The sequence below is a fragment of the Podarcis muralis genome, chromosome 8 (assembly GCF_964188315.1).
Source record: "Podarcis muralis chromosome 8, rPodMur119.hap1.1, whole genome shotgun sequence".
Lineage (NCBI taxonomy): Eukaryota > Metazoa > Chordata > Lepidosauria > Squamata > Lacertidae > Podarcis > Podarcis muralis.
The window spans coordinates 89,557,997-89,585,985 of NC_135662.1; the positions used below are offsets into that span (position 1 = coordinate 89,557,997).

Sequence of the window (27,989 nt, forward strand, 5' to 3'; positions counted from 1 at the left end):
GCTGCTGGGAGCAGGGACCTGTCTTCTCTCCACATATTACACCGCAAAAGGCCCAGCCGGGAAACAAAAACAGCAACAATAAATATTTGAAATAGCTCATCCTTCCCCACAACCAATCGTAATCTTGAACCTCTTCTCTCCTCTTCACAGACGCAGACACGCGCTTCGGAACTCTTCTAGGGGTCCTGGCGCTGCTTTCCCAGGGATGTTCAGGCGGTGCATTTCAGGGGCTGGATGTCTCAGTGCAACCCTTGGGTGGAAAACTCGGAGGTGCCCAGAATAGCCTCAGGCTCGGTCGCAACGCTGCCTGCCTTCCTCCCTTTCGTGCCCATGCACAACCTCTGGAAGGCTGCAGCCCCAGGTCCCCCCACTCTTTGCACTGGCAGGCAAGATTGGCTAAGGGGGTCTCACCAACCAGAAGGTCCAGGTGCCCTAAAGCATAATCCATGCAGTGCCCCCCACCCAGTCCAGATGTGCCCCTCTGGAAGAGACGGGAGTTTCTCGCTTCCCAAAAAGGACAGATCCAAGATCTCCATCTGCTTGCAACTGAATTATGATTGGAGTTAAAATTATCAGCGAGTTAATCATACCGTTGTTAAATTTTAATACACAAAACAGGGTGGGCTCTTTCCCGTTCTTCTTCAGTTTCCCATACTGAAATTATTGTTGACTTCTTACGAACTTAAGAGTGACATCCTTTACAACTAGTAAATTAGGGATCCTCTTTTTGCCACTTTCCTCACAGGCGCCTTTGAATTTGTTGATATTTTTATGGGGGCAGGGGAACACCACCACAAACTCTATCCAGTGTATGGATTTGTATACATGTTTCAATTATAGCCCTAGTAACAATAACAATACTAGACATTTATTTAGAGCTCTTGTGTAAGTCCAAAACAGTTCACACACATTATTCCAGAGGTCCTTGAACAACTTTGACATGTAAATGGGACTGTTATCCCATATTGCAGATACTTCTGCGTTTGGAGAAAGTGGTGGTGCAAAGCTTGAAGTTGATACTCAGTTTGTTCATTTCCTTTTAAAAACTGAATTAATATTTAATTAATCTTTCCTCTATTAAAATTGCAGAAACAGTGTACAACACTTCCTATAATGCCTGTTTGGAATTTGATGTGAACAAGGTTCACCAGAGGAGGGTTGTTTGAGAATAGGCTGTGCAGGCAACAGCAACCCTTTCCTTGGGATTGTAATGACTGCAGGACATCCATGACAAGTCTGGACACAGTGAAACATTCAAACACAATTGTGCAGTCGCTAAATGTAGTGAGCAACATATCTAAAAACAGTCAAGAACCAATCCCATTTCAGCCATGCACTCATTAGGCCTCCTTAGGCAATAGTGTACCCTCTTCTCAGAGTCCCACCCTTTAGGAGGATTGCTATGAGACCAGCCTATTGCTTAAAACTTGAAATGCACCTCTATAAAAATGAAAAATATTAATAATTTCTTATATATCTTCTTCCTATTCCTACTGCACTAGTGTTAGATTAGAATTTTGGAAAGCTTACTTTCAATTCAAAAGAGGGAGGCATTAATGATGTTTATTCAACAATATTCAGTTGGGCTCTTCCAACCTGTAAGCGAGTCTCCAAGTTTGTTCTTGGAAAGTATCATTTATCTTGCAGACTAACACATGCCAATTAAAGTTATGGGTACATAGGTGAAAATGAACAGCCAAAAATAAGCATTCAAATGTCCCAGTGATATTTTAGGGAGAATCAAAACATCTGCTGAATTTAGGCTGAAGATTTCAATCCTTTTTTCTTTTTTTTGTAATGCACTCTGCTTATGAAGGTGGCCATACTCTTTCTCAGTGATTCACTTACACCTCTAATGCACACCCAGTCATAGGTACCACTTGTAGTAGCTGCTGACTGTTGTGCTCTATTATCCCTTATCTCTCCACAGACAGCCATCCAGTACTTCCAGGATGTTCCCCACTTGTTGCTTTGAAGGTCACAAAAGATACTGAGAAGCAGCAACCAATGGGAAGCTAGTCGTTTCTATAGGGTTGCCACCTTTCCCCTTAATAGAGCTCAAGTGCTGTTCAAAAGTGCAGGCAGAAAAGAAACAGGTGCCGGTGTTCTCAGCATGGGGATGCAGTGACAGCAGAAGCTGTATCTCCTCTGTCAATCAAGTAGCTTTCAAAAGATGCTGGATTGTTAACCCTATACTTACGTGATGCTGCCACAATTCACTCTACAACCAATGATATTCAATAAAAGCTCTGTTTCCATATTGTCTCTGTTCCTGTCAAGTTAGCAGACAGGCTGTCCATCTTCTATCTCAACTCAGATGTGACCAACACATTGGACACAATGGGCCTTCTACCATGACACTACCAATCCACCAGCCTTAGGATGGAAGGTCTGAATTTCTTTTTGCCTATTGGAAGCCATGAACACTGGAAAAGGTGACTGGTTAGGCCCCAAGAGCTCACAGTCCTTTTGACTCCCCTCATGGTAACTGCTGGCATGATAAATCTGAACTGAAACTCTCAAAAGGTGAAAAAATTGAATTAAATATGTGAGAAAGGAAACGAGCAGGACTTTTATTTTAAAGGAGGGAGGGAATGATCAACCAAGCCATAATGTTGCTGTGCAATGATACAATGATGCTCAAGGCATGGCAGCAGATTCACCAGTGAGGTGTTGCTGGAATCAAAAACATTGGTTAGGTGTTGCTGATTTTTAAGGTGAAAGAAAACACAGGTTTTTGGATGGAGGAAGACTTTACCTAAATAAAGTAGGAAATTGCTGGAGTGAGGTCATTACAGTGGTACCTCGGGTTAAGTACTTAATTCGTTCCGGAGGTCCATTCTTAACCTGAAACTGTTCTTAACCTGAAGCACCACTTTAGCTAATGGGGTCTCCTGCTGCTGCCGCACCGCTGGAGCACGATTTCTGTTCTCATCCTGAAGCAAAGTTCTTAACCCGAGGTACTATTTTGGGTTAGTGGAGTTTGTAACCTGAAGTGTATGTAACCTGAAGTGTATGTAACCCGAGGTACCACTGTAGTCCATTTGCCAGCCATTCCATGTTCTATGACTGGTAAGGATGTGTGTGGCTCCTTCCCAACCCTTTCCCCTAGGAACCAGTAGTCAGTATCAAACCTGCCATTTCTTGTATGCTGAGCCAGTCAGGTTCCATTGACCTATAGTTTCATGTAGTGGGTCCAACAGCTAAGAAGGTGGTTTCTGCTCATGCTGTAGAGGGAAAGGTAGCCCATCTAGAAGAAAACTCTGATCCTAATCCTCCACTGCCCTGCAGGATATCTTCTGGAAAAGAAAAGGCTAAGGAGTAAAACCCTATACAAATTTGGAGTGGAACCTCCTTCCAGCAACTCCTGTAAGGTAAAGGTAAAGGGACCCCTAACCATTAGGTCCAGTCGTGGCTGACTCTGGGGTTGCGGCGCTCATCTCGCTTTATCGGCCGAGGGAGCCGGCGTACAGCTTCCGGGTCATGTGGCCAGCATGACTAAGCCACTTCCCACCAGAGTGGTACCTATTTATCTACTTGCACTTTGGCGTGCTTTCAAACTGCTAGGTTGGCAGGAGCAGGGACCGAACAATGGGAGCTCACCTCGTTGCGGGGATTCGAACTGCCGACCTTGCGATCGGCAAGTCCTAGGCTCTGTGGTTTAACCCACAGCGCCACCCGCGTCCCATAGCAACTCTTGTAGCTGGTGCCAAACTTATTGCTCTGCTTTTCTTTGGACCATATCAGCAAGGCCAAAAAGGGGGAGGTCTTGTCTGGTCACCCAGGACCTCCACACGCACTGCTCAGGCTTATACTCTGGTGAGGTCACTTTGGTGCTGCTAACACAGTGGTTTGACTTCACCCTCAGGGGCAAACTCCATTGTCTCGCAAGACGGTGCCAATGCAACAATCCTTCCTGTTACTCATGTCTGTGAGTGAAACATTCAAAGCGATTGGCTTAGTGTTTAGAATTAAAACACTTGGCTAGCAGAGTTTAGATCACCATCCTTTGTGGCATTAAGTGGAAACTCTGGGAGCTAGGCTGTTTAGCATTCTTACCCTCTTAATAAATCAGGCAACAGACTGTAGAATAAACATAAAAAGTATTTACTTACATAAAGTACTTCACTTGATTTGAGTTGTAGCAGCAACCAAAATAAGGCAGTTAAAAACTACTTCTAAGTTACAAAATACAAAATTAGCTTCTAAAATGGAGTTCAGGGTCAGATGGAGCACAGACATATGCCTGGCCTGTCTCACATCCTGGGAAGAATGAGGAGGGAGGCTAATATATCTTTAATCCTTCCCACCATGGGAAAAGACATCACACAGACCCCTTTACTGTATTTTTGGTTTTTATGGAAGCCGCCCAGAGTGGCTGGGGAGGCCCAGCCAGATGGGCGGGGTATAAATAATAAATTATTATTATTATTATTATTATTATTATTATTATTATTATTATTATTATTTCTACCAATTGCATTCTATAGTCTGAATCCAATTGTCTAGAAATTTGAACTTTTAATTCCTTACCCCTACAGTTATGATTTGTGGGTTCCCACTTAATTTTAATTTGATTTTAAATGTGACTCGAATTGTATTTTGAATTAATCGTTTGATTTTGTGTTTTTAATGTATTATATATTTGGTGTTAGCCACCCTGAGCCCGGTCTCAGCCGGGGTATATAATAATAATAATAATAATAATAATAATAATAATAATAATAATAACAATAATAATAACAATTAATAAATTTGTAGCTCTGTGGTTGTTAGACCCTAGATGCAGTTATCACCAAAAGTATGCACTGTTAGTTTTGGATGCAAATCTCCCACAAACCCCTTCTCAGACAAATAGAACAATTGCATGTATAATTTTTTATTAAGCCACCCAGAGTCCCATCATGATTTGAAGGTTCTCAAAGCTATCTCTATGTAGAGGTTTGGTGGGAATATCATCTGCCATCTCTTTGGTATGGCAAATAGGTCAACTCGACAAGTCCATCTTGCATCCCCTCACACACAAAGTGGTACTTCACTCCAATATGCTTGGTTGTTGTATGGAACCTCTTGATCTGTGTTAGCTTCAAACAGTTCTGGTTATCCCCCATCAGCTGAATGGGCTTCTCCTACACCAGTTGGTTGAGCTCTTTGCATGCCTCAGTAGCAGCTACATACTCAGATTCTGTAGAAGATAAAGCTACACAATTTTGTTTATAACTGTCCCAAGAAACGGAACCATTTCCAAATAACATAACCACCTATTTACTTATAGTCTTTAGTGTCCCAAGTCCATCAGCGTCCAAATAACCTACCAGTTCAAGATTACTGTCTGCTGGCAGCTTAAGTTTGCAGTTCTTTGTTCCCATCGGATATCTGCACAACTCTTTTGATAGCTTACTCCACTGCGTTTTGCAATATCTGCTCTACTTGTTGTGGTCAATTACAGTGGTCCTTTGGTTCTCAAACTTAATCCGTTCTGGAAGTCCGTTCCAAAACCAAAGTGTTCCAAAACCAAGGAGCACTTTCCCATAGAAAGTAATGCAAAACAGATTAATCCGTTCCATACTTTTAAAAACAACCCCTAAAACAGCAACATGAATTTTACTAACGAGACCATTGATCCACAAAATGAAAGCAATAATCAATGTTCTGCACTATAAAATAAATAAGACAGTATTGTAGATGATAAAAATTAAAATAATTTTTTTTCTTACCTGCACCGATAGTAATTGTTTGGATAGGGGGCTTTTATCCATTTCTAGTCACACAATCAATCCATCATTCAATCATAAAACGAAAAACAAGCCACAGACACAAAAATAAAGGCACACAAAAACATAAAAAATAGCAAAAACAAAAGACCAAATATCACCTCAGAACACTACAATCAGAAACGGAAGGCTTTAATTATGATGGGGCGGGGGAGACTTAAATTTGCTGCTTAAGGGTAAAACGAGAGGGGGAAAGCCTTCATTACGATGGGTTTTTTAAAAAATTTGTGGTGCAAGGGTAAAATGAGAGGGGGGAAAGCCTTATTTACGATGGGGGGGGACTTAAATTTGCAGCTTAAGGGTAAAAACGGGACGGAAAAAGTCTTATTTATGATGGGGCGTACTTAATTTTGCTGCTTAAGGGCAAAACAAGAGGGGGAAAGCCTTAATTACTATGTGGGGGACTCAAATTTGCTGTGCAACAGTAAAAATGGAAGCTCAGGAGCACATTCGGCTACCTGGGCAAAGTTCAAAAACTGGAACACCTTCTTCGGGTTTGCAGCATTCGGGTTCTGAGTTGTTCAGGAACTAAGATATTTGGAAACCGAGGTACCACTGTACAAAAGTTTTCCTATCACTGACCTGTACTGATTGCTGTCAGTTAAGAGTTTAGATTCATATTGGCTCTTTAGAAAATCAGAGGCCATAGGTATGGTTACAGCTTCAGCCTGCCAAGCAATTCAACAACTTGTTTTTGGCTTGGAAGATCGGATCCATCCTCTGATCCTCCTCTTTCAATTTAGACTCCTAGGTAGTAGGAGACTTTTCCTGATTCTCTGATTGACACATCCTTTGCCACATCCTTTACTACTTAATCTCAGTCACTCTTAGTTGCAATGATCAGGTCATCCACAAATGCTAGAACATAAGGACATCATCCATTTTTGTGTTTTGTGTACAAACACTTGTCTGTGTGACCTTGTGTGTGAACTGTGTGAGCTGTATGAACATGCGATGCAACTTCTCATCCAATAGCAGCTAAATTAGATTTATTTGGTTTGACAAAACCATTCAGCTGCTTCATGTAAATCTCTAAAGGTGTTCTAAAGTAGTGTATCTGAATACTGGAGCAAAAGTTTCATCAGTCCTCTCCAAACTTTGGAAGGAAGTCTTTCCCCACAAGCCTTGCTTTGCAGCACTGAACTTTGCCTTCTGCACCCTGCTTTATCTGGAGTGCCCACTTACTTCCAATTGCCTTCTTCCCAGGAGGCAACTTGGTCCTTGGTCCAGGTCTTGTTCTGGTGCAGTGCATCCAACTCCTCCTGCATAGCATCTTTCCACAGAGGAGCTTCAGCGACTGGCATCTGCTCTATCTCTTCCCAGGCGGAAGGTTCTAGGGGCTGCACCAACCCTGCAATGCAGGAGAGTCGCAGAGGTGGAACACTTCTGTTGAGTCTGTCAGACCTCTGGTTCTGGAACTGCATCAACATCCTCATATTCACCCTCCAGTGGTAGTATCTTGACATCACTCTCCATCTCATCCCCTCTGGTGGTGCTATTTGGAGTCTGGTCTTCTGCTGCTTCTTTCTGTTCATCATCTGTGCTAGAAGGTATGAAAGTAAAAGCTAGATCTGGACTGGTACGTATTGTGAAAAGTACAAAGGGTTTTGTGTTTCTTTCACTGACTGCTGAGAATAATCTATCATAGTTCCTCTTTTATCAGCGTTCCTGTGCTCATCGAAATGAACCACGTCTTACGCTGACCTTTCCTGTTTTTAAGTCCATAACTTTTATCATTTTTGCCCCCAGAAGCATATCTTACCATAATTCCTTGTTCTGCCCTGGAGTCTGGTTTGTGCCTGCTCTCTTTGTGTACAAAAGCATAAGCAATACTGCCAAATATACTTATGTGTGACAAGTTTCTTGTGGCTGATTAGCTGCTCTCTCTGGGCAAAGGTCAGAGGGGGCAGGGCTTCTGTTGAGGTAGGTGATTAGCTGTGGGAGGAGCTTATCCATATTTTAGATTTAGGGGAGCTAGTCTCAAACATTTGTTGGGGGAGACCTAGGTTTTTTGGGAGGGATTTATTTGTCCTGTCTCCACACTTTTTATGATAGAGGACCACTGTAGTCACCCCCAACGACACGTTCCCAAGATGGAGGGTGAGGGAACAGCTGCAGTCGCCTGTGGTTCCTGCGCAATGTTTGCCATCTTGCCAAAGGTTGCAGGCAGCTTTACCTGCAGCAATTGCATGTTGATTGCCCTCTTAAAAGACAAAGTCCAGCAACTGGAGGAACGTGTAGCTACGCTCCAAAGAATTAGAGAGCTGGAACTCTTCTTGGAAGCAACAGAGCACACCGTCTCCACCAAGGAAGAGACAGGGGACTCCCCTGAGAAGGTGGCTAGTTCACCAACACAGGAGCCAGATATATGGAGAAATGTGACTCAAAGAAGTAGGAGGCCCAGGGTTCGCTCTGATTGTTTAGAAATACGCAATCGCTTTGAGGTCCTTTCCCCTAGCATGGAAGACGAAGAGCAGACTCCATTTGAGGATCTCTCCCTCATTACAGTCGATCAGGTATATGAAGACGAGGAGCAAAGGCAGTCCTCTGGGAATGTCCAGGCAACCTTGGAACCGACAGCTCACAGAAGAACCCCGACCAGACCTAAGAGGAGGCGTGTAGTGGTGATAGGGGATTCCCTACTGAGGGGAACAGAAGCAGTGATCTGTGGGCCTGACAAGATGTCTCGGGAAGTGTGCTGTCTCCCCGGGGCTAAGATCCAAGATGTAACTGAACGACTGCAAGGAATCATAAAACCCACTGACAAATACCCCTTCCTCTTGGTTCATGTGGGAACCAATGACACTGCAAGCAATAGCCTCCAGAAGATCAAAAGAGATTACGAGGCTCTGGGCAGGAAATTGAAGCAATTAAATGCACAAATTGTCATCTCATCTGTCCTCCCAGTTGAACGACGTGGCCCAGGGAGAGAGGGGAAAATAGTGGAAGTGAACAACTGGCTTCGCAAATGGTGCAAACAGGAACGGTTTGGATTCTTAGATCACGGAATGCAGTTTCTTGAAGATGGACTTCTGGCAAGCGATGGGCTGCACCTCACAACGGTTGGGAGGAATGTTTTTGCAAAAAATCTCAGAAACCTCATCAGGAGGGCTTTAAACTGACTAATGTGGGGGAGGGAGACAGTGCTCCTGAAGGTAGGAGTCTATCAATTGATGAAGATGATCATCCAAATGTCATAGACCGAATGGAGCAAAGAGCATGCAGACCTAGTGGTGGGAGGAGAAAATCCTTAAATAAGAGACACGGGGGAATGATTAATGGACTTCAATGTCTGTACACTAATGCGCAAAGCATGGGAAATAAACAAGATGAGCTTGAGCTCCTGGTACAGCAAACTAAATATGACATAATAGGAATCACTGAAACCTGGTGGGATAAATCCCACGATTGGAATGTAATAATGGAGGGATACAATCTATTTCAAAGAAACAGACCAGACAAGAAAGGAGGAGGAGTGGCGTTATATGTCAGGGATGTGTATACCTGTGAAGAGATCCAAGATTTAGAACCTCAAAGCCAAAGTGAGAGCATTTGGGTCAAAATTAAGGGAGAGAAGAATAACAGTGACCTCATTGTGGGAGTTTACTATAGATCCCCAAGCCAAACGGAGGACATAGATGATGCCTTCCTGGAACAGATGGCCAAGCATGCAAAAGGAAGGGAGATAGTAGTAATGGGGGACTTCAATTACCCGGATATTTGTTGGATGTCAAACTCAGCCAAGAGCATAAGGTCAAACAGATTCCTCACTGCCCTTGCAGACAACTTCATTGTCCAGAAAGTGGGAGAAGCAACAAGAGGAACAGCCATTTTAGATCTGGTCCTAACCAATGTTGATGACCTGGTTAGTGGGGTAGAAGTGGAAGGATCATTAGGCGCGAGTGATCATGCTCTTCTGAAGTTTACTATACAGCGGAAAGGAGCAGCCAAGCATACTAGGACTCAATTTCTCGACTTTAAGAAAGCCGACTTCATAAAGCTTAGGGAAGTGCTGGGTGAGATCCCATGGACAGTAATACTAAAAGGAAAGGGAGTTCAAGATGGCTGGGAGTTTGTTAAGAGGGAGATAGTAAAAGCACAACTTCAGGCAATACCAATGAGACGGAAACATGGAAGGTGCCTAAAGAAGTCAGGGTGGCTATCTAAAGAACTTTTAACTGAGTTAAGATTAAAAAAGGATGTGTACAAAAAATGGAAAAGGGGGGAAACCACCAAAGAGGAATTCAAACAAATAGCCAGCACGTGTAGACACAAAGTCAGAAAAGCTCAAGCACAGAATGAACTCAGGCTTGCTAGAGAGGTTAAAAGCAACAAAAAAGGCTTTTATGGGTATGTTCGTAGCAAAAGGAAGAACAAAGAAACCGTGGGGTCACTCAGAGGAGAAGATGGTGAAATGCAAACAGGGGACACAGAAAGGGCTGAACTCCTCAATGCCTTCTTTGCCTCAGTCTTCTCCGATAAAGAAAACAATGCCCGACCTGAAGAATTTGGAGCAAATGATTCAGCAGAGGAAACACAGCCCAGAATAACTAAGGAGATAGTACAAGAATACTTGGCTAGTCTAGATGTATTCAAGTCTCCAGGGCCAGATGAACTGCATCCAAGAGTATTAAAAGAACTGGCAGATGTGATTTCAGAACCACTGGCAGTCATCTTTGAGAATTCCTGGAGAACAGGCGAAGTCCCGGCAGACTGGAGGAGGGCAAATGTTGTCCCTATTTTCAAAAAGGGGAAAAGAGAGGACCCAAATAATTACCGCCCAGTCAGTCTGACATCAATACCAGGGAAGATTCTGGAGCAGATCATTAAGCAAACAGTCTGTGAGCACCTAGAAAGGAATGCTGTGATCACCAATAGTCAGCATGGATTTCTGAAAAATAAGTCATGTCAGACTAACCTGATCTCGTTTTTTGACAGAATTACAAGCCTGGTAGATGAAGGGAACGCAGTGGATGTAGTCTACCTTGATTTCAGCAAGGCATTTGACAAGGTGCCCCACGATATTCTTGTAAAGAAGCTGGTAAAATGCGGTCTTGACTATGCCACCACTCAGTGGATTTGTAACTGGCTGACTGACCGAACCCAAAGGGTGCTCATCAATGGTTCCTCTTCATCCTGGAGAAGAGTGAATAGTGGGGTGCCACAGGGTTCTGTCCTGGGCCCGGTCTTATTCAACATCTTTATCAACGACTTGGATGATGGACTCAAGGGCATCCTGATCAAATTTGCAGATGACACCAAACTGGGAGGGGTGGCTAACACCCCAGAGGACAGGATCACACTTCAAAACGACCTTGACAGATTAGAGAACTGGGCCAAAACAAACAAGATGAATTTTAACAGGGAGAAATGTAAAGTATTGCACTTGGGCAAAAAAAATGAGAGGCACAAATACAAGATGGGTGACACCTGGCTTGAGAGCAGTACATGTGAAAAGGATCTAGGAGTCTTGGTTGACCACAAACTTGACATGAGCCAACAGTGTGACGTGGCAGCTAAAAAAGCCAATGCAATTCTGGGCCTCATCAATAGGAGTATAGCATCTAGATCAAGGGAAGTAATAGTGCCACTGTATTCTGCTCTGGTCAGACCTCACCTGGAGTACTGTGTCCAGTTCTGGGCACCACAGTTCAAGAAGGACACTGACAAACTGGAACGTGTCCAGAGGAGGGCAACCAAAATGGTCAAAGGCCTGGAAATGATGCCTTATGAGGAACGGCTAAGGGAGCTGGGCATGTTTAGCCTGGAGAAGAGGAGGTTAAGGGGTGATATGATAGCCATGTTCAAATATATAAAAGGATGTCACATAGAGGAGGGAGAAAGGCTGTTTTCTGCTGCTCCAGAGAAGCGGACACGGAGCAATGGATCCAAACTACAAGAAAGAAGATTCCACCTAAACATTAGGAAGAACTTCCTGACAGTAAGAGCTGTTCGACAGTGGAATTTGCTGCCAAGGAGTGTGGTGGAGTCTCCTTCTTTGGAGGTCTTTAAGCAGAGGCTTGACACCCATATGTCAGGAGTGCTCTGATGGTGTTTCCTGCTTGGCAGGGGGTTGGACTCGATGGCCCTTGTGGTCTCTTCCAACTCTATGATTCTATGATTCTATGATTCTATGATTCTAAGTTAGGTATTCTTCCATGCCAAAGTTCAAAAGGTGTGTGTAACTCCCTTGATTGGCAGTCAGTTTTGCAGACACACAGCAGTGGCTACTGCATCTCCCCACATGTACTTGGGAAGGCCTGCATCAGTCAGCATGCATCTTGTCATTTCCAAAGAGACCTAAACCTTCTCTCTGCATCTGAGTTCTGTTCAGTGTTTGAATTTTTTTGGGAATAAATGTGCTTTATTGATTAAGCTCAAAAATAAACATAACATAAAGTGTGCATTACAACTTGAGGAAAAAAAGAACAGAAAAAACCACAAGAAAAAACAGTAAAAACTTTTAAATAGGCCAAAATAGCAATCATCTTCTATTCTGTTATTCTGTATTTTATAGCTTTATACATGACTTCCTGTCAACACCCAATGCGTTTACCTTTTCTGCAAAACATTTGTAGATTTCATAATTCAATCAAATTTATCATACACCTTACATCTTTTTCACTAATCCTTTTCTCTAATTTTACTTCAAACACTGTATTATTTACAGAGATCATTCAAATGCTGCCATAGTTGCCACACCCTGATTATAGTTCTGTAAATATTTTTTAAACATGTCCCATTTCTGAATAAAGCATTGATTTGAATTGCCTCTCTTGTCATCTGTGCCATCTCAACGTATTCTAGAAGTTTGTTTAAACACTCTGATTTGGAAGGAAACCTTTCCCCCTTCCAATTCATTGCAACCAGGGTCCTTGCAGCCGCAGTGCCATATAGAAAAATTTCCTTAAGCCATTTTGGTATTTCTTTATCTAAGATACCTAGAAGGAAGGCCTCCGGCTTTTTTTTGGAAAAGATACTTGCATCATTCTTTTCAGTTCATCATTTATGATATTCCAGAATTCTTTAATTTTTATACAGAGCCACCACATGTGGTACATATTTCCTTCTGTGTCTCCACACCACCAGCATGTGCTCAGGATATTTTTATACATCTTAGATAGCTTTGACAGCATCAAATACCACCTGAACTGCATTTTCATGAGATTTTCCTTAATATTATAACAGGCCGTAAATTTCATATTCGTTTTCTACAAATTTTCCCAATCACTCATCAGAATAGTATGACCAACGTCCTGGGCCCACCTAATCATCACTTATTTGACCTCCTCCTCCTCGACTTCCCAGTCAAGGAGGAGTCGGTACATTTTAGGAAGTATCTTAGTTTTATTATTTAACAATTCTGTTTCCAATTTAGAGGGTTCTTTGGCAAAGCCCTTCTTTTTATCAAGTTTAAAGGTCTCGTTTAGTTGGAAGTACTGTAGCCATCCTGAAAAATGTTCTTTCATATCATCATACTGCTTTAACTTTAGTTGGGTGCCTTCCTCCATTAATAATGACTTATACGTGAGCCAGCCTACCTGCATATTTACTTTACTTTACTGCATTAGCCTCCAAGTGGGAGATCCACCATGGGGCTTTAGGTTCAATCAGGTCTTTATATTTTATCCAAACCGTATATAAAAAAAGGTAAAGGTACCCCTGCCCGTATGGGCCAGTCTTGCCAGACTCTAGGGTTGTGCGCTCATCTCACTCTATAGGCCGGGAGCCAGTGCTGTCCGCAGACACTTCCGGGTCACGTGGCCAGCGTGACATCGCTGCTCTGGCAGGCCAGCGCAGCACACGGAACACCGTTTACCTTCCCGCTAGTAAGCGGTCCCTATTTATCTACTTGCGCCCGAAGGTGCTTTCGAACTGCTAGGTTGGCAGGCGCTGGGACCGAACGACAGGAGCGCACCCCGCCGCAGGGATTCGAACCGCCGACCTTTCGATCGGCAAGTCCTAGGTGCTGAGGCTTTAACCCACAGCGCCACCTGCGTCCAAAAACCATATATATATAAAAACCGTATATAGCACTTTTCTAATAATATGATTAAAAAATCCCTTGTGTGCCTTAGTCTTGTCGTAGTTAAGGTAGGCATGCCAACCAAAACAATTGTCATGCCCTTCCAAATCAACCAAGCTCATATTTTGGAGTAGACATCAATCCCTTATCCAGAATAGGTAGGCTGCCTCATAATAAAGCTTCAGGTCAGTTTGTGTAGGTCCCTTGGTTGGCAGTTTTGGAGATACACAGCAGTGGCTACTGCATCTCCCCACATGTACTTGGGAATGCCTGCATCAGTCAGCATGCATCTTGTCATTTCCAAAGAGATCTAAACCTTCTCTCTGCATCTGAGTTCTGTTCAGTGTTTGAAATTAACCAGGCGCCAGTAGCATTTTGTGACAAGCAACTGGCCTTTTGAAAAGCAGGGAAAAGGATGATGATGATGATGATGATACCCCAGCCACTCCGGGTGGCTTCCAGCTTAATATTATTAATAATATTAATAATAATTTATTGAATTTTGAAACATAATAAAACATTAAACATTAAAAACAGAGTTGCCTTCAGATATCTTCTAAAAGTTGTGCAGTTCTTTATCTCCTTGACATCTGATGGGAGGGCATTCCACAGGGAGGGCGCCACTGCTGAGAAGGCCCTCTGCCTGGTTCCCTGTACTTCTCGCAGGGAGGGAACGACCAGAAGGCCTTTGTAGGTGGACCTCAGTGTCCGAACAGAATGATGGGGGTGGAGACTATATATCCCCTTCAGGTGTACTGGGCCAGGGTTGTTTAGGACTTTAAAGGTCAGCACCAACACTTTGAATTGTGCTCGGAAACATACTGGGAGCCTTTAGGACCAGTGTTGTATGGTTCCAGTGCCAAGTTTGTTGCCTAACATCTCCATCTGGCTGGCTGGCGTGGCTGCAATGCTGCACCATTCAGCTGGACTTTGGGGCAGCAGGGCACAAAAAGATATGCCTGTTTTGCTGCTGCACAAATCACCTGGTGAACAGGGTAGCATGGCACCAGAAGATGCACGTCCTTTGGTGCCGCAGTGCCCTATGGATTTCCTGGCTCACGCAGCACTGAAAGAAAAATGTATTTTGGTGCTGCGTGAGACAGGTGATTTGCCACAGCTGGCCAGTCACTCCAGCTTGTTGGGCTTCAGCGGCTCCACTTCCTCCATGAGGCTGGCATTCTCCCCGGCTCTCCCTGTTGGCAAAACATCTGCCGGTGCCAGGCCACTCCCTCCTCCTTTTTTCTTGCTAGGCGGAGGCCACCTGGGCCCAGCTTTCTTGGGGCTGAGGCAGTGACTCTCGAGTTCCAGGAGCAGAGGGCTGTTCCTGGCGGTGGCAGGGGAAGGTCAAAGGGAACAGCGGGCTGTCAACGGCCGCGGCAAGAGCCATATCTGGATGCATGCAGGTGACCAACCCCCCACTGCTCTGGATGCTGCCAAAGAGCTGCTTGGGGCTGCCGCACGAAGCCCCGCCAGCATTGCAAATGTGGAGCTGCTCGTTCTGCTTTTCCAGCTTCTCCAGCAGCTCCCACAGCTTCTGCACTTCAGTGTTCACTTTGGATTTAATTTCCTTCATGTCACCCTGCAGACCCAAACAACCCTACGACCCTATTGCCACACAAGACAACAACAGGACTGCTCCTGCTGCCTCCACCTTCTCTTCCTCCTATTCTCCCTCCCTCTGTCAGGTGAACCTTCCCCCCCCTCCCAGCTCAGAAGGTTGAACTGGGCCGAGTCAGAGTCAGCTGCACACACAGGAGCTGCAGGGCGGCAGCAAGAGTAGCCAAGAGAGGTGAGCCTTCACTTCCCGTCCAGCCATGTAGGGGCCCTGCCTTCCTTAGGCCTGCTCAGGAAACAGCTGGCTGCCTCAGCATTGATGGGAAGGAGAGGTTCTGTGCCAAATTTCTGGATCTGCTTCATCCTGCTGGCATTAGTGTGCCACATTTGCAGACTGCGGTCCTGAAAGATTGGTCTCATATACACCATTAGTTAAGTGTGCCCCCATCTCCGGTCACTTGGCACTTCCCATATTTAAACAGCCTATCAAAACCTTTTCAGTCCAAAGCAGACACACTAAGCATGACATATTTCAATTGTGGGACATACAGGACCTGCTGCACAGTATTCTCTCTCAGTTCATTGCTTAGCTTGCAATTTAAGGTTCATGAACCTGTGCCACATACCTTTATGGTTTTGTGCTCTGCAATTTGGATATTACCATCTACTGATTGTTAATGCCTCCAAATAAATTTTTATCATAACTCATATATGAAGGACACCCAGAATCAATCAACCATTTGTTTCATTTCTCATCATTAAAATTTGCAGTTAGATTCATCTGTTGTTCCCCTTATTTTGTCTTGGTTGCTTGTTTTTGTCAGGACAGTTTTCAGGGAATTTCTTTGACTTTTGTGCTTTATAAAATTTGGCTAGGTATCCCTCTTTGTAGAAACTGTAGCAAACAACTTTTCTGGATATGGCCTTGACTCTCTTCTGGGATAGGGACACATAAATTGTGTCACTTCCATTCCTGATTCAAGAGTGTTCGCTCCTCTTCACATTTTCCTCTTAGGTGTTCAACTGCATCACCAAGTGGTAAGTTTGGAATGTTATAGCCATGTGAACTATAAACATAACAAATTTGCGTCCTAGTGACCCCAGGAAATAACTAATTTTGCATTCCTCATCCATTTTGTATTAGGAAATTTCTATCTTTTCAATAATGGTTAGGAACTGTGTTTCATGATTTTTACAGTCCTTCTTGGATTCATGCCCTAAATGAATCTCTCAGGATGTGAGTGCTGGCTTGTAAATCCAAATGCTTTTTCCAAGTTCTGAAGCATCTGAGCAGCTGTTTTCCTTTCCTTTGTGTGAATCATTTGGGCACCTGTGGGATTTTCCTAGATAATAGACACTGCTAATTTATTTTGCTCCTCCCATAACTTTAAGACTTCAGCTTCACCAGGTTTGGCTCTCTTGATACAATCTAAAATACCCACGCTATCAAATCTGGTTCTCAGTCATCTCCTCCACTGCATGAAATTTCCTTCTGTTGACTTGGGTAACTTGGGGCTTTCTTCCTCAACTAAATTCTTCCTTTTCATGTGCACATTTGTTTTTCCAGGCAGCCTGCTTGTCCGTTCTGTGTGAAATAGAGTTAATAGGTTGGGTAACATTGTCAGCCAGTGTTCCTGATGTTGCAGGTTTATTTTGGCCCTGTTGGTGCTTTTCATGAATGTCTGGTGGGGAGAAGCATTGCTAGTCAGTCATTGTGACTGGCAGTTTCCAAGGGTGGTGTATGAGTTCACTGTAAATGTTGTGACATGCAAGCCTTGATTCACAAAAGGAAGGAAGGAACTCATACAGAATAGTGCCATTTAGATTGCCTGGAAGAAGGAAGGAGAAATAGTTAATGGAGCAGGCCTCTTCTTCAAGGAAGCTGTGTAGGGTCAATCCTGGAACTTTAATTGGGCCTAGAAGCTAACAGTCAAAATGGGGCAACATGATCTCCCTGTTGGAGCTCCTGATAACAGCTGGGTCTCGGCATTCTGCACTGGTAGAAGCGTTTAGACCATTTTAAAAGGCAACCATAGCATGTTACAATAATCCAAAATAAAGTTGATCAGAGCTTAAATGAGAGCTGCTGAATCCCACTTCCAAAGGCTTTTGCAGCTGGGAAGTTCTATTAAATACCTTGATAAGAGAGACTTTTCTCACTTTTAGCAGCCCTCCAAGGGATTACTTTTCTAACTCTGTTTTGGATCATCCTCTGGAAAATCAGCCAAGGGGCTCCTGACTGCAGGAAGAGTACACAAGGTCAAACTAGGAAAGACCAAGAAATATACAGCTGATACAGCTGTACTGAATCCACACCTTCCTTTTCCCTAGACAAGGAAATGCAAATTATGAACACCTACTATAGGATGGAACCAATATTTGTGAATTTACCCTCCCCATTGTAGCCCTCCCCCACTGCCTTCAACCTTGTTCTGGAAGGTCCCTCAATTCTCTGGCGCCCATTTCTGGGAGGGGATGAAGCTGGCAAATACTTCTTCCCTCTTTTTCCATTAGTGGAAGCACCCACTGGATCACTCCATGAACACAAGGCCATCAATGGGATTACACCCATATAAAGGAAAAATACATTATTAAGCTGTTCCCCGCCCCCGTACTATGCAATGTCTGCTTTCAGTAGACGCTTATAATTTAATGTTGAACTTAAGTAACTTTCTAAAAAAGCAGTTATAATTTTCATGCATAAGGTAGATCAGGAAGTTTATGTTTCAGTGTTGGCATAAGTCTAAAACATTGGAGTGGGAGTGCTGAGCAGCATAATTCACATACTTTTAAAAATGGTACACCTGGAACATAATCCAGCCAAAATTAAATCAGTTTTAGATTGATTTCAATAGGAACAGCTGCTTAACTGGTAACATTAGTTAGCCTAATATTGTGCCTTCATTGATGCTTAGCTCTTCCCACAAGATCAGTTTAACCTAAAATTCCTTACCTTTTTATTAGATTGCACCTCATGTTAGCTGTTTGTTGGGTTATCAAGTTGCAAACATAAATTGATTCACCAACAGATTGTTACCACTTTGCCTCTGATCAGAAGGCAAGGTGAGTAGAAAGCATTGCAACTGATCAATATTGATCAAAGATATATTTAATGATGTAATGCACAGAGGAGGAAGTGTCTCTGCAGACCTTTAATTCTGCATCTTCTAGTAACCACTGCAAATTTTCTGCACTCTGGAAGTGGGGCATTCGGGACTGAGGTCTTCTTTGTCTTTGGCAAAGCTCAAAACAATGGACAGCAGATGTTTCAATCATTTACCCACCACCCTCTGGTTGCCTACCTCTTGTGGGGAATGTTTGCAGCAGCTTTAAACAAGGTAGAAGCCCATGATGCAGTAGTGTCAACCTGAAAGCTACACTTGGGGAACTGAATAGGCTTTTGGGTTCCAGCCAGCAAGTGGAATGGTGTGGGGTGGGGAAAAACAAGGTGGCAATTCAACTGGCTGGTAGCAGGAAGCTATCAGTTACTCTACACACCGTCACTCCACTTCCTGGCTGGCTAGCAGCTGCCCTCTTTTACATCAACAATGGAACAACCCAAGGGTAGACCAAACACTTCTTTTATTTCAAACTCTGTTAAGCTTTGTGTACTTGTTCAACCTGCTGAGAAGGGTATCCAAGTGGCAGATAATTATAGATATCATAAACAAATTTAACTTGAAACACTTCACATTTTACAGGATAATCCTGTCCTATGTGCAGTAATTTATTGATGCTGTTATCATATTGACTATTATTCATAGCCCTCTTAGTCTTATGGTACTAGAGCATTCCATAGAAAATGTATTATCCTACTATATAAAGGATCCATTAATCAGAAAAGTCAAATCTGATTTTTTTTGGGGGGGGGGAGAGTTTGAGGGTGGGGTTTCTCCCCCCCCCTTTTGTAAATCAACTTTTCCTATGATAGCTCATTTCTGTCAGCAGAGAAATTAATTTTGGGGGCAGGGTGATGGTGGAATCAAACAAAATGCCATGTAACTTTCTTACTCAGAAGTAGATTAAAATATATTAAGTTTTTTGTAGCTATATGTAGATATAGGACATAATTCAAGTAGGTCAGTTTATGTAATGCTAAACCATGGTTTGGTGTTATGAGAACAAGCCTTGTGCTCATGTGCTTTGATTAGTTATGCTGTAGTTTGTGGAAAACCATAGTTTGCTGTGACATTTGGGGGGGAAGCAAACTATGTTTTACATTCTCCCTCTAAACTATTGCTTAAACTGGTCTGAAATTCTGGTTTGGAGGGCAAACATAAGTTTGCGGATTTGGATGAACAGTAAATTATGGTTTCTCAGCAACAAACTAGGAAATGACTAATCAGAGTGTGAAAGCACTGACTGTTTGCCTCCACTTTGTGATGTGCACAATTTGTCACCTGAAGCGGCTTTTTTCATTCATATAACTTGTTATGCACCAATTCAGTCCACTGGATCTGAATACTGAGTCAAACTAGAGATTAAACAGGAGATCCAAAATCAAGGTTTTCTAGGAGCTAAAAGCAGCCACAGGAGGAAGAACTGAACTGAGGAAGGGATCGTGCACAAGAGGTTTTAACTGCTTGCTCCCATTCCATTTGCTTCAAACAGGGGATTCCTTCTCATAATATGCCTCAGAATGCCTGTTGCTGAGAACATGAGTGGGAGTGCGCTACTGCATTTGTGCCTTGCTTGTGGATAGCCAGTGTGAGAACAGAGCTGGACTGTGTAGGCTTTTGGTCTGATCTAGAAGTGCCCTCAAAGGTCCGTATAGTTAAAGCCATGGTCTTCCCAGTAGTGATGTATGGAAGTGAGAGCTGGACCATAAAGAAGGCTGATCGCCGAAGAATTGATGCTTTTGAATTATGGTGCTGGAGAAGACTCTTGAGAGTCCCATGGACGGCAAGAAGATCAAATGCATCCATTCTTAAGGAAATCAGACCTGAGTGCTCACTGGAAGGACAGATCGTGAAGCTGAGGCTCCAGTACTTTGGCCACCTCATGAGAAGAGAAGACTCCCTGGAGAAGACACTGATGCTGGGAAAGATGGAGGGCACAAGGAGAAGGGGGCGACAGAGGACGAGATGGTTGGATAGCGTTTTTGAGGTTACCAGCATGAGTTTGACCAAACTGCGGGAGGTAGTGGAGGACAGAGGTGCCTGGCGTGCTCTGGTCCATGGGGTCACGAAGAGTCGGACACGACTAAACGACTAAACAACAACAACAGAAGTGCCCTTCCTATATCTAGTATCTATCTGCCTGTCTGTATAGCAATATCATAAATATATTAAAAATTAACAATTTATAATATTTAAAGTACAGAATATGTGACAACATAATTCATATGAAGTCACAAATTCTTTATATATTCTGCTCTCATACATCTCCGCTTCATATTATCTACAACAAGGAGACACTCACTATTTTACTTTTCCAGGAATCTCCTGTCCTTTACATAAAGTTAATTTTACCAATTAATAGTAGTTTTAACAATTTCTAATTGTATCATGCTTGCATTTCAATATTTTGTATATAGTAGCTTGACTGCTGCTAGAGATTTAAGACTACATCTTGATTCTCACTCCCCTCCCCGACTACACAATCCTTCATGTAATAACAGGCCAGAAGAACCTTTGGAATAAAAATCCTAGTATTGCTCTGATGATTTCAAGGATATTTTCCCCAGACTTCTTAGCTTTTATATTCTCTCCACAGATGCATGAAATCTCATTACAGTACTAACAGCTGTGTTCAATCATTCCATAAATACTGTTTAACTTCCAAGGTCTTAGGTGCCATTGTGATGCAAAGAAAATACTGCTTTGAGATGGTGAGACATGAAGTGTCGAACTCCCCCTCCATTGTCTTAGATTGTTTGCAGCACAATCCTCTGCAAGTTTACCCAGAAGTAAGTTCCACCAGCTCAGTGGGGATTACTTCTGGGGAAGAGTGGTAAGATTGCAACTGTATACACACTTTCCTGGGACTGAGTCTGAGGAAACAAAGTGGTATGTATTTCTGCGTAGGCATGCAAAGGATTGCACTGTACAGTGGTACGTCAGGTTACATACGCTTCAGGTTACAGACTCGGCTAACCCAGAAATAGTGCTTCAGGTTAAGAACTTTGCTTCAGGATAAGAACAGAAATCGGGCTCCGGTGGCGCGGCAGCAGCAGGAGGCCCCATTAGCTAAAGTGGTCTTCAGGTTAAGAACAGTTTCAGGTTAAGTACGGACCTCCGGAACAAATTAAGTACTTAACATGAGGTACCACTGTATAGGACTTAATATAGGACTTAATTCTAGTGCAATCTCTCCCAAGTAGTATCTGATCTAGAAACTGCCTTTTTCTTTAAACTATGAAAACTGAATTTAATAAGTTCTTACTCATCTTGCTTGCCACTGTTAAGAAGTGTTGGATTTGAAGATACTGAAAGAATAAAAACAAAGAAAGATATGTTGGTCCATAAGAAAAAGCTTCAAAATCCAGAGTTGGGCAAATATACCTATTAGGAGCAATCAAAATGTCAAATATAGGGAACAAGCTTTTGAGTTCTCCATATAACCCTCAAAATTCAGGCCGCCTTCAGGTGATAGAAATGTTTCCTTTGGCTTTAGATTCTTCCCCAAACAGTTATGTCTGGTATTCTCCAAGGCACAAAAAAGACCAAGGCAGTCAATTGAATTCACACACACACCAACTAGGAATGCCCTGAGAAATTTCACTAATCTTATATAACCACCTTCCTTCCCACAAAAATTCTGAGTTGTTTCTCCTGGACAAATTCTCCAAATTTATGTGGGACAAAAGTCAATCACAGCTCTCATCTCAGGCAATATTAGCTTTCTCTACTTCCTCAAATCTTTTTATTGGGCAGGAACCACCAAATTTTCTTAAAATGTTGCCTTGCAAGCAATGCAGTGCAACTGTGGTAGCAACATATAAGTAAGTTCTCATCTGCCTACAAACACAAGAACAGTCAATGTGGTGTATTGGCTAGCATGTTGAAATGTGGCCTGTGCGATCTGGATTCAAATCCCTAGCCAATCAGGAGATCTTAGGCAAATTACTGTCCCTCAAAACAAGGTGGTTCTGAAGATAAAATGTGATGACTTTATGTTCCTAATCTCCTTGGAGGAAGAGCAAGGTACAAATACAATGGATAGAATTATTCTAGCAACACGAAGGATCCAGGCCTCCATGTGCAGTGAAGGAATGACTCTGAAAACATTGGTATTTGACCAGCTGTTTGTAGCTTGATTATACGTATCTAGGTTCTACACGGACGCGGGTGGCGCTGTGGGTAAAACCTCAGCGCCTAGGACTTGCCGATCGTCAGGTCGGCGGTTCGAATCCCCGCGGCGGGGTGCGCTCCCGTCGTTTGGTCCCAGCGCCTGCCAACCTAGCAGTTCGAAAGCACCTCCGGGTGCAAGTAGATAAATAGGGACCGCTTACCAGCGGGAAGGTAAACGGCGTTCCGTGTGCTGCGCTGGCTCGCCAGATGCAGCTTGTCACGCTGGCCACCTGACCCGGAAGTGTCTGCGGACAGCGCTGGCTCCCGGCCTATAGAGTGAGATGAGCGCACAACCCTAGAGTCTGGCAAGACTGGCCCGTACGGGCAGGGGTGCCTTTACCTTTTTTTAGGTTCTACACACTTCAGTAAGTGTTCCTGAACATGAACCATCTTTGGTTCCTAAGCAGCATATGCAAACTTATTCTAAAATGGATGATGACCTCCTCATTGAGAGATTCCTTTGGCCCAGGCCCTAAGATTCTTACAAAACATCTGAAGATTAAAACCAATACAGTCTTGTTATTCAAGTTTTAACACTTTTAGCACAAGCTTCTTCTGAACTGAGAACTGTCAGAGCTCATTTGACTGATACTGCAGTATGCAAAATGCCTATTTTTCCCCCAACAAAACAATATATTTGTACATCAGAGAAAAGCAATTATTCATTTCAAGGAACTGTAGGCCTGAATGAAAGCGTTTCATTGCATATAAATTTATTAAAATTTAAACATTAAATTCAACATGTTAATTAGGACTGTGTGCCATGCACTGACACTGACAGTAAGAAATGGATCTCAACAACTGCTCTGCAGAGATATGTTCACTGGTATTATTTGCTCTTTGATTACTAATATATTTATAGCACTCTTAATTTAAGACTTTTCATTAAAAAAGGTCTTATATGGGCATTATGTAAATTTGCTGTGTGTCTTTTACATCAGGACAAGTGCTACCAATTTAAAGGGGGATGGTAAATAAAATGCATTTATATGTATGCCAAATGGTGCATAAGACTGCACAGTTAAATCAAATAAAGAAACACAATTTCATTTTAAAACATATAGATCACAGTTGAATTTATGCAAATCCATGATCTGCAAAACTGCAGAGTAACAGAATCGGTGCAATTTACCAGAAGCAAAGGAGTCTTGATACAACAGAGAACATCATTTTCAGATTTCCCCCCCTTCCCTGCCACTTGCATATAGTCTGTTGTTTTACTGCTCCTACTTCTAAAAGTTCATTTTGCATTGATGCAACCCCAAAGCAAGGCAAGGAGAGGTGGTTGCCTCAAGAGATCTATTTCCAAGGCAGCAGGAGAGCAGAAGACAAACAGACTTGAGAAACCCGAGTCTGTTAATCCATCAGCAAGTTCCGCTGGGGAAGCTGGCTGAGCCTTAAAAGAGAAGTGAGACACTGAGACCCCCTTCATGTTCTTGGCTCGGACAAACTGTCATTTAGCTCCTCCCCTCCTAGAATAATCCCCACAGCAAGCTTCCACCTGGTCCTTATGTAACAAGTACTGTGTTGTGTTAGGCAAGAAAGAGTTGCCACTTGGATTTGCTGATCTTCCTGTTTCATCTCGATTCCTTTTAAAATTATGTCTCTTAAGATTATAAACTGTTCTTATAAAATGTAAACTACTGTGAGTGCTTTGGCATAACGGTGGCATGAAAATACCAAAACCAATAAGTGAAATGAACATCACATTCCTCTCTCTCACAAAGATATATCAAATTGATATTTCAAGGCAAAGCAGGTTTTCCACACCAATATTGTACTTGAAAGTAGTACTGGGTATTGATAAGCAGGTTAATACTTCTCCTTGAGAAACTACATTGAAGTGCACTTCCACAATTTGTTTCAGCAGCATGGATAAACAGCACATCATAGTTACTGAATATCAGCATTGATACTTAAAAGTCCAGTTTGGACTTTGGAATAAAGATAATGATATCAAACTGCGTGGTTATCTACTCTGTACTCCTTGCTTAGACCTGAACCTTATATTTCCCTTGTAAAGCAATTAGAAGCTGCAATAAATTATATGCCAGGACAAAAAAGGCAAGCAATATGAAAAAACAGACAAGTATAAAAAAACAACAGGGAGCTTGTTGTGGGGAATTCTGTAGACAGCGTATGAATCAGAACATATGTAAGTTGTTATTTGTAAAGAAATGCTCAAGGAATAGCTAAGTCTGTATTCTGTAGTTTGGTAGGCTCCAAGAAGAAACTCCTGCATAGGAGCAATGGATTTTTTTACTGTGGAAATCAAGGCAGAAGCAGGTCTTTTCTGTCTGAATACAAACAGGGGGTTTGGGGTTGGGTAGTACCTCTGGTGTGGGACATGTCGTGCTCCTTCTGGCTTAGTTTGTCCATCTTCGGTTCCCACCCTACACTCAGCTCTCACCTGTGGCTCCTAGGCAACCATACCCCGGGAAACAGCTTCGACTGGCCAGCTGTTGGGTCTCAAAACCTCAATGAATTAGGGACTTCCCCTGCATGCGAGGACAAGCTTCAGCAGATTGAGTGGACGAGACCAATAGTGGGTCCAATGGGGCAAAACGGCAGTTTCTGCATGTGCTGTAGAGGGAAATGAGGGGTAGATGGGGCTCAGCAATCTGGGAAGGGAGCCCATCTAAGAGAAGGAAAACTCTGATCCTAATTCCCCACTGCCTTGTGGCTATGCTCATTTATGAGAAAAGCTTCAGGAGTAAACCCTGAGGAAAAATCTGTACCCACTGCCTTGTGGGACACCATTGGGAGAAGAAAAGGCTAAGGAATAAACCATACACAAATCCAGAGTGGAGTCGCTAAAACAGCTGGATGGTGCCTTGTATGCCGCCTCCTAGTCCTGTAGCTAAGCTGGTGCCAAATGTATTGCTCTGCTTTCCTTTGGACGACACCAGCAAGGCACAGAGGGGGTTCTTGTCACCTGGATAGCCCAGGACCTCCATACACACTAACCAGGCTTCCACCCTGGAGAGGTCACCTTGCTGCTGCTAATGCAGAAAAAACAATGCAGCAGGCAGAAGTTATGAGTTACCAGTCCTTGCAGTCACTGTGTTTCTCCAGTAATTTAACTTCATTCCTGGAGTTAACTTCATTCCTGTCTCTCAAGACCGAGGCATTGCAACAGGTGCCCCTTTCCAAAGGAAAAGTAGAAGGACCTCCGGTAGACAGTTATGATTTTCCCATGCAGAAGCAGAGAATGCTAGATTTTTTCTCCTTTCCTGCTGGACTAAACTTGATGCTGAATCTATTAGGCTAAAGTAGACATGTGGAAAATGTGGCGAATTCACTCCATTATCTTGCTGGTTTCCCAGCTTTCTTCCTGTCCTGTGGCTTTATGGTAAACCCATCTTTGTGTCCACCGGGTACATAATCTAAGTATTGATTCTGAGTGCGGATTAAGTAAATAAAAGGATCTACTAAAATATTAAATGCATTATACTTACTAACATTCTCATGGTGCTGTTACTTCCCTTATCCCAAAATAAAGTTCTCTTAAACATATTTTGTTCTACTTCTGTTTCCCTCCATATCGCCATTCTTATCCCAAACTAAAAGAAAACAAACACAAATATTAATCATACAGATCCCAATTTATTTTTAGATCTCAATTATACCACAATTCAGAGAATAACATTATCAAGGTATAGTAGTGCAAACAGGCAGTAGTTGGCTACTGCTCCTATCTGCCTAGGTTATCTTCACTCAACAGCTGACCAAGGATGTATCCAAAGGATTGTCAATATGACTAAGTACTCTTATACATTGTGGTTTTTTGATTACTGCTCCTTAGTATATAATCTCATGTGCATTTGCTCAGCCTTTATGTAGATAGCTCTCTGCAGAAGCTGTTGCCTTGTATTGTGCAACAGGATTTGGTGAAGTGGAAAGTGATTTCACACAAGAAGGGTCTATAGTTTTGAGAGATAGATGGATTGAGGACATTGTTCAACAAGCCATTTTATTGTACTACTTCATTGTAAGGGTTATATCCAATTGTTTTCTCAGAATAGACCCACCAAAATTAATGAACTAAATTTAGTCATGTCTATTAATTCCAGCGGGCCTACTTTGAGTGGAACTAACATTGGACAAAACCCTTAAAACACAGTAATAAAAAAGAACAAACCGCAGAAGTGTGCTGACAGTAGAATCCTGCTATGCAATGCAGGTTTGCAGTGATAATAAATTAGTTCAAGCCACTTCACAGAATTAGAACTGCAGAGTTGGAACTGCAGAGAACTGCAGAGTTGGAAATGCCCTGAGGGGCATTTAGTCCAAGGTGTTTGGACACTGAGTTTGACCTCCATTTGGTTCCTCTCCTAACACGATTTTATTTTGGAGGCACTGAGGGCAAATCCTCGACCTCCACTAAACAACAGCTCTGAAATATACCAAGCAAAGATTTCATGGCACAAACTGTTCACACCAAATAGGAATGCATGTCCCTTGAGACACACCTACCTGGGACCAAACCCCTTTCGATGCGACTTACTCGCGGGAAACAAGGCACGTGATCCGGCAGCACGCTTGCAAATCCAAGGTTAAGCAATCCAATTGAAGCACTTAAAAAACAACAAGAAGAAATCCAGTTGATTTTATGCGGTAGGAAACTTACGCAGGAGCTCTGCTCTGCACTTACTACGGAGGTAGTCCAACTGGACTCGGCAGGGCTTACTTCTGAGTAACTGCACGCAGAAGCAGGCCTCAACCAGGGGCGGAGCAGGGGGGGGCAGTTGCCCCCGTCAAGTAAATACAAATACAGTGGTACCTCGGGTTAAGTACTTAATTCATTCCAGAGGTCCGTTCTTAACCTGAAGCATCACTTCAGCTAATGGGGCCTCCTGCTGCTGCCGCGCCGCTGCTGAGTGATATTACCTGAGGTAATATTTCTGGGCTAGCGGACTCTGTAACCTGAAGCGCCTGTAACCCGAGGTACCACTGTACTGAACTGACCTCGCAGTTAGTTCGGCTCTGCCCCCCCCCCGCCCCGCCCAGCCCAGCCCAGCCCAGCCCCGCTCACCTGCCCGGCGGCGCCCCTGCCGGGCCTCCCCCCCCCCGCCCGCAATCCGAAGGGAGAGAAGGGGGCGGGGCCTCTTCTCGGCCTGGCCGCGACTGGCTGGCTGCGGGAGGAGGCGGGGCTAGCCGCGGTGCACCTCGGGAGCGCGGCCTCGTCTCGCAGGAGACGCCCCCCAAACAAACGCGGCTGACAGGCCCTTTGCCGCCCTCGCCCCATGGCCGGCAGCCTCCGTGGGACCCCCGGCCCTCCCGCGCCCGCTTGCGGAGGGCAGCTCCGCCGCCTTCGGGAGAGTCTCCGGGACAGGTGAGCTC

At 43.5% G+C, this 27,989-nt stretch overlaps 2 protein-coding genes across 12 annotated transcripts in view; one reads left to right on the forward strand and one right to left on the reverse strand.

Annotated features, from left to right (window-relative positions):
• Nucleotides 1–5,151: 5,151 nt before the first annotated feature.
• Nucleotides 5,152–27,828, reverse strand: LOC144328767 (uncharacterized). 2 transcript variants are annotated; one of them, XR_013394076.1, is made up of 5 exons: nucleotides 27,682–27,761; nucleotides 27,123–27,223; nucleotides 26,109–26,209; nucleotides 21,739–21,781; nucleotides 5,152–7,317 (listed from the first exon to the last, which is right to left on the reverse strand). XR_013394076.1 is itself a non-coding variant. In XM_077933552.1 (5 exons), exons 3-5 carry the CDS (start codon nucleotides 26,195–26,197, stop codon nucleotides 6,956–6,958), a joined length of 498 nt encoding a protein of 165 aa, XP_077789678.1. In that variant the 5' UTR covers nucleotides 26,198–26,209; nucleotides 27,123–27,223; nucleotides 27,682–27,828; the 3' UTR covers nucleotides 5,152–6,955. The 2 variants fall into 2 exon arrangements, 1 of the variants encoding a protein (XP_077789678.1); XM_077933552.1 differs by having other exon boundaries at nucleotides 26,105–26,209; nucleotides 27,682–27,828.
• Nucleotides 27,814–27,989, forward strand: part of KIZ (kizuna centrosomal protein) — a 62,129-nt gene continuing 61,953 nt past the window's right edge. For 3 of the 10 annotated variants that reach the window (XM_028738360.2, XM_028738362.2, XM_028738365.2), the window contains exon 1: nucleotides 27,816–27,981. In XM_028738360.2, coding sequence (XP_028594193.2) covers nucleotides 27,893–27,981 — 89 coding nt within the window. In that variant the 5' untranslated portion in view covers nucleotides 27,816–27,892. Of the gene's footprint in view, nucleotides 27,982–27,989 lie in introns of all 10 variants that reach the window. The other 7 variants (XM_028738370.2, XM_028738371.2, XM_028738367.2 and 4 more) reach the window with 5 other exon arrangements.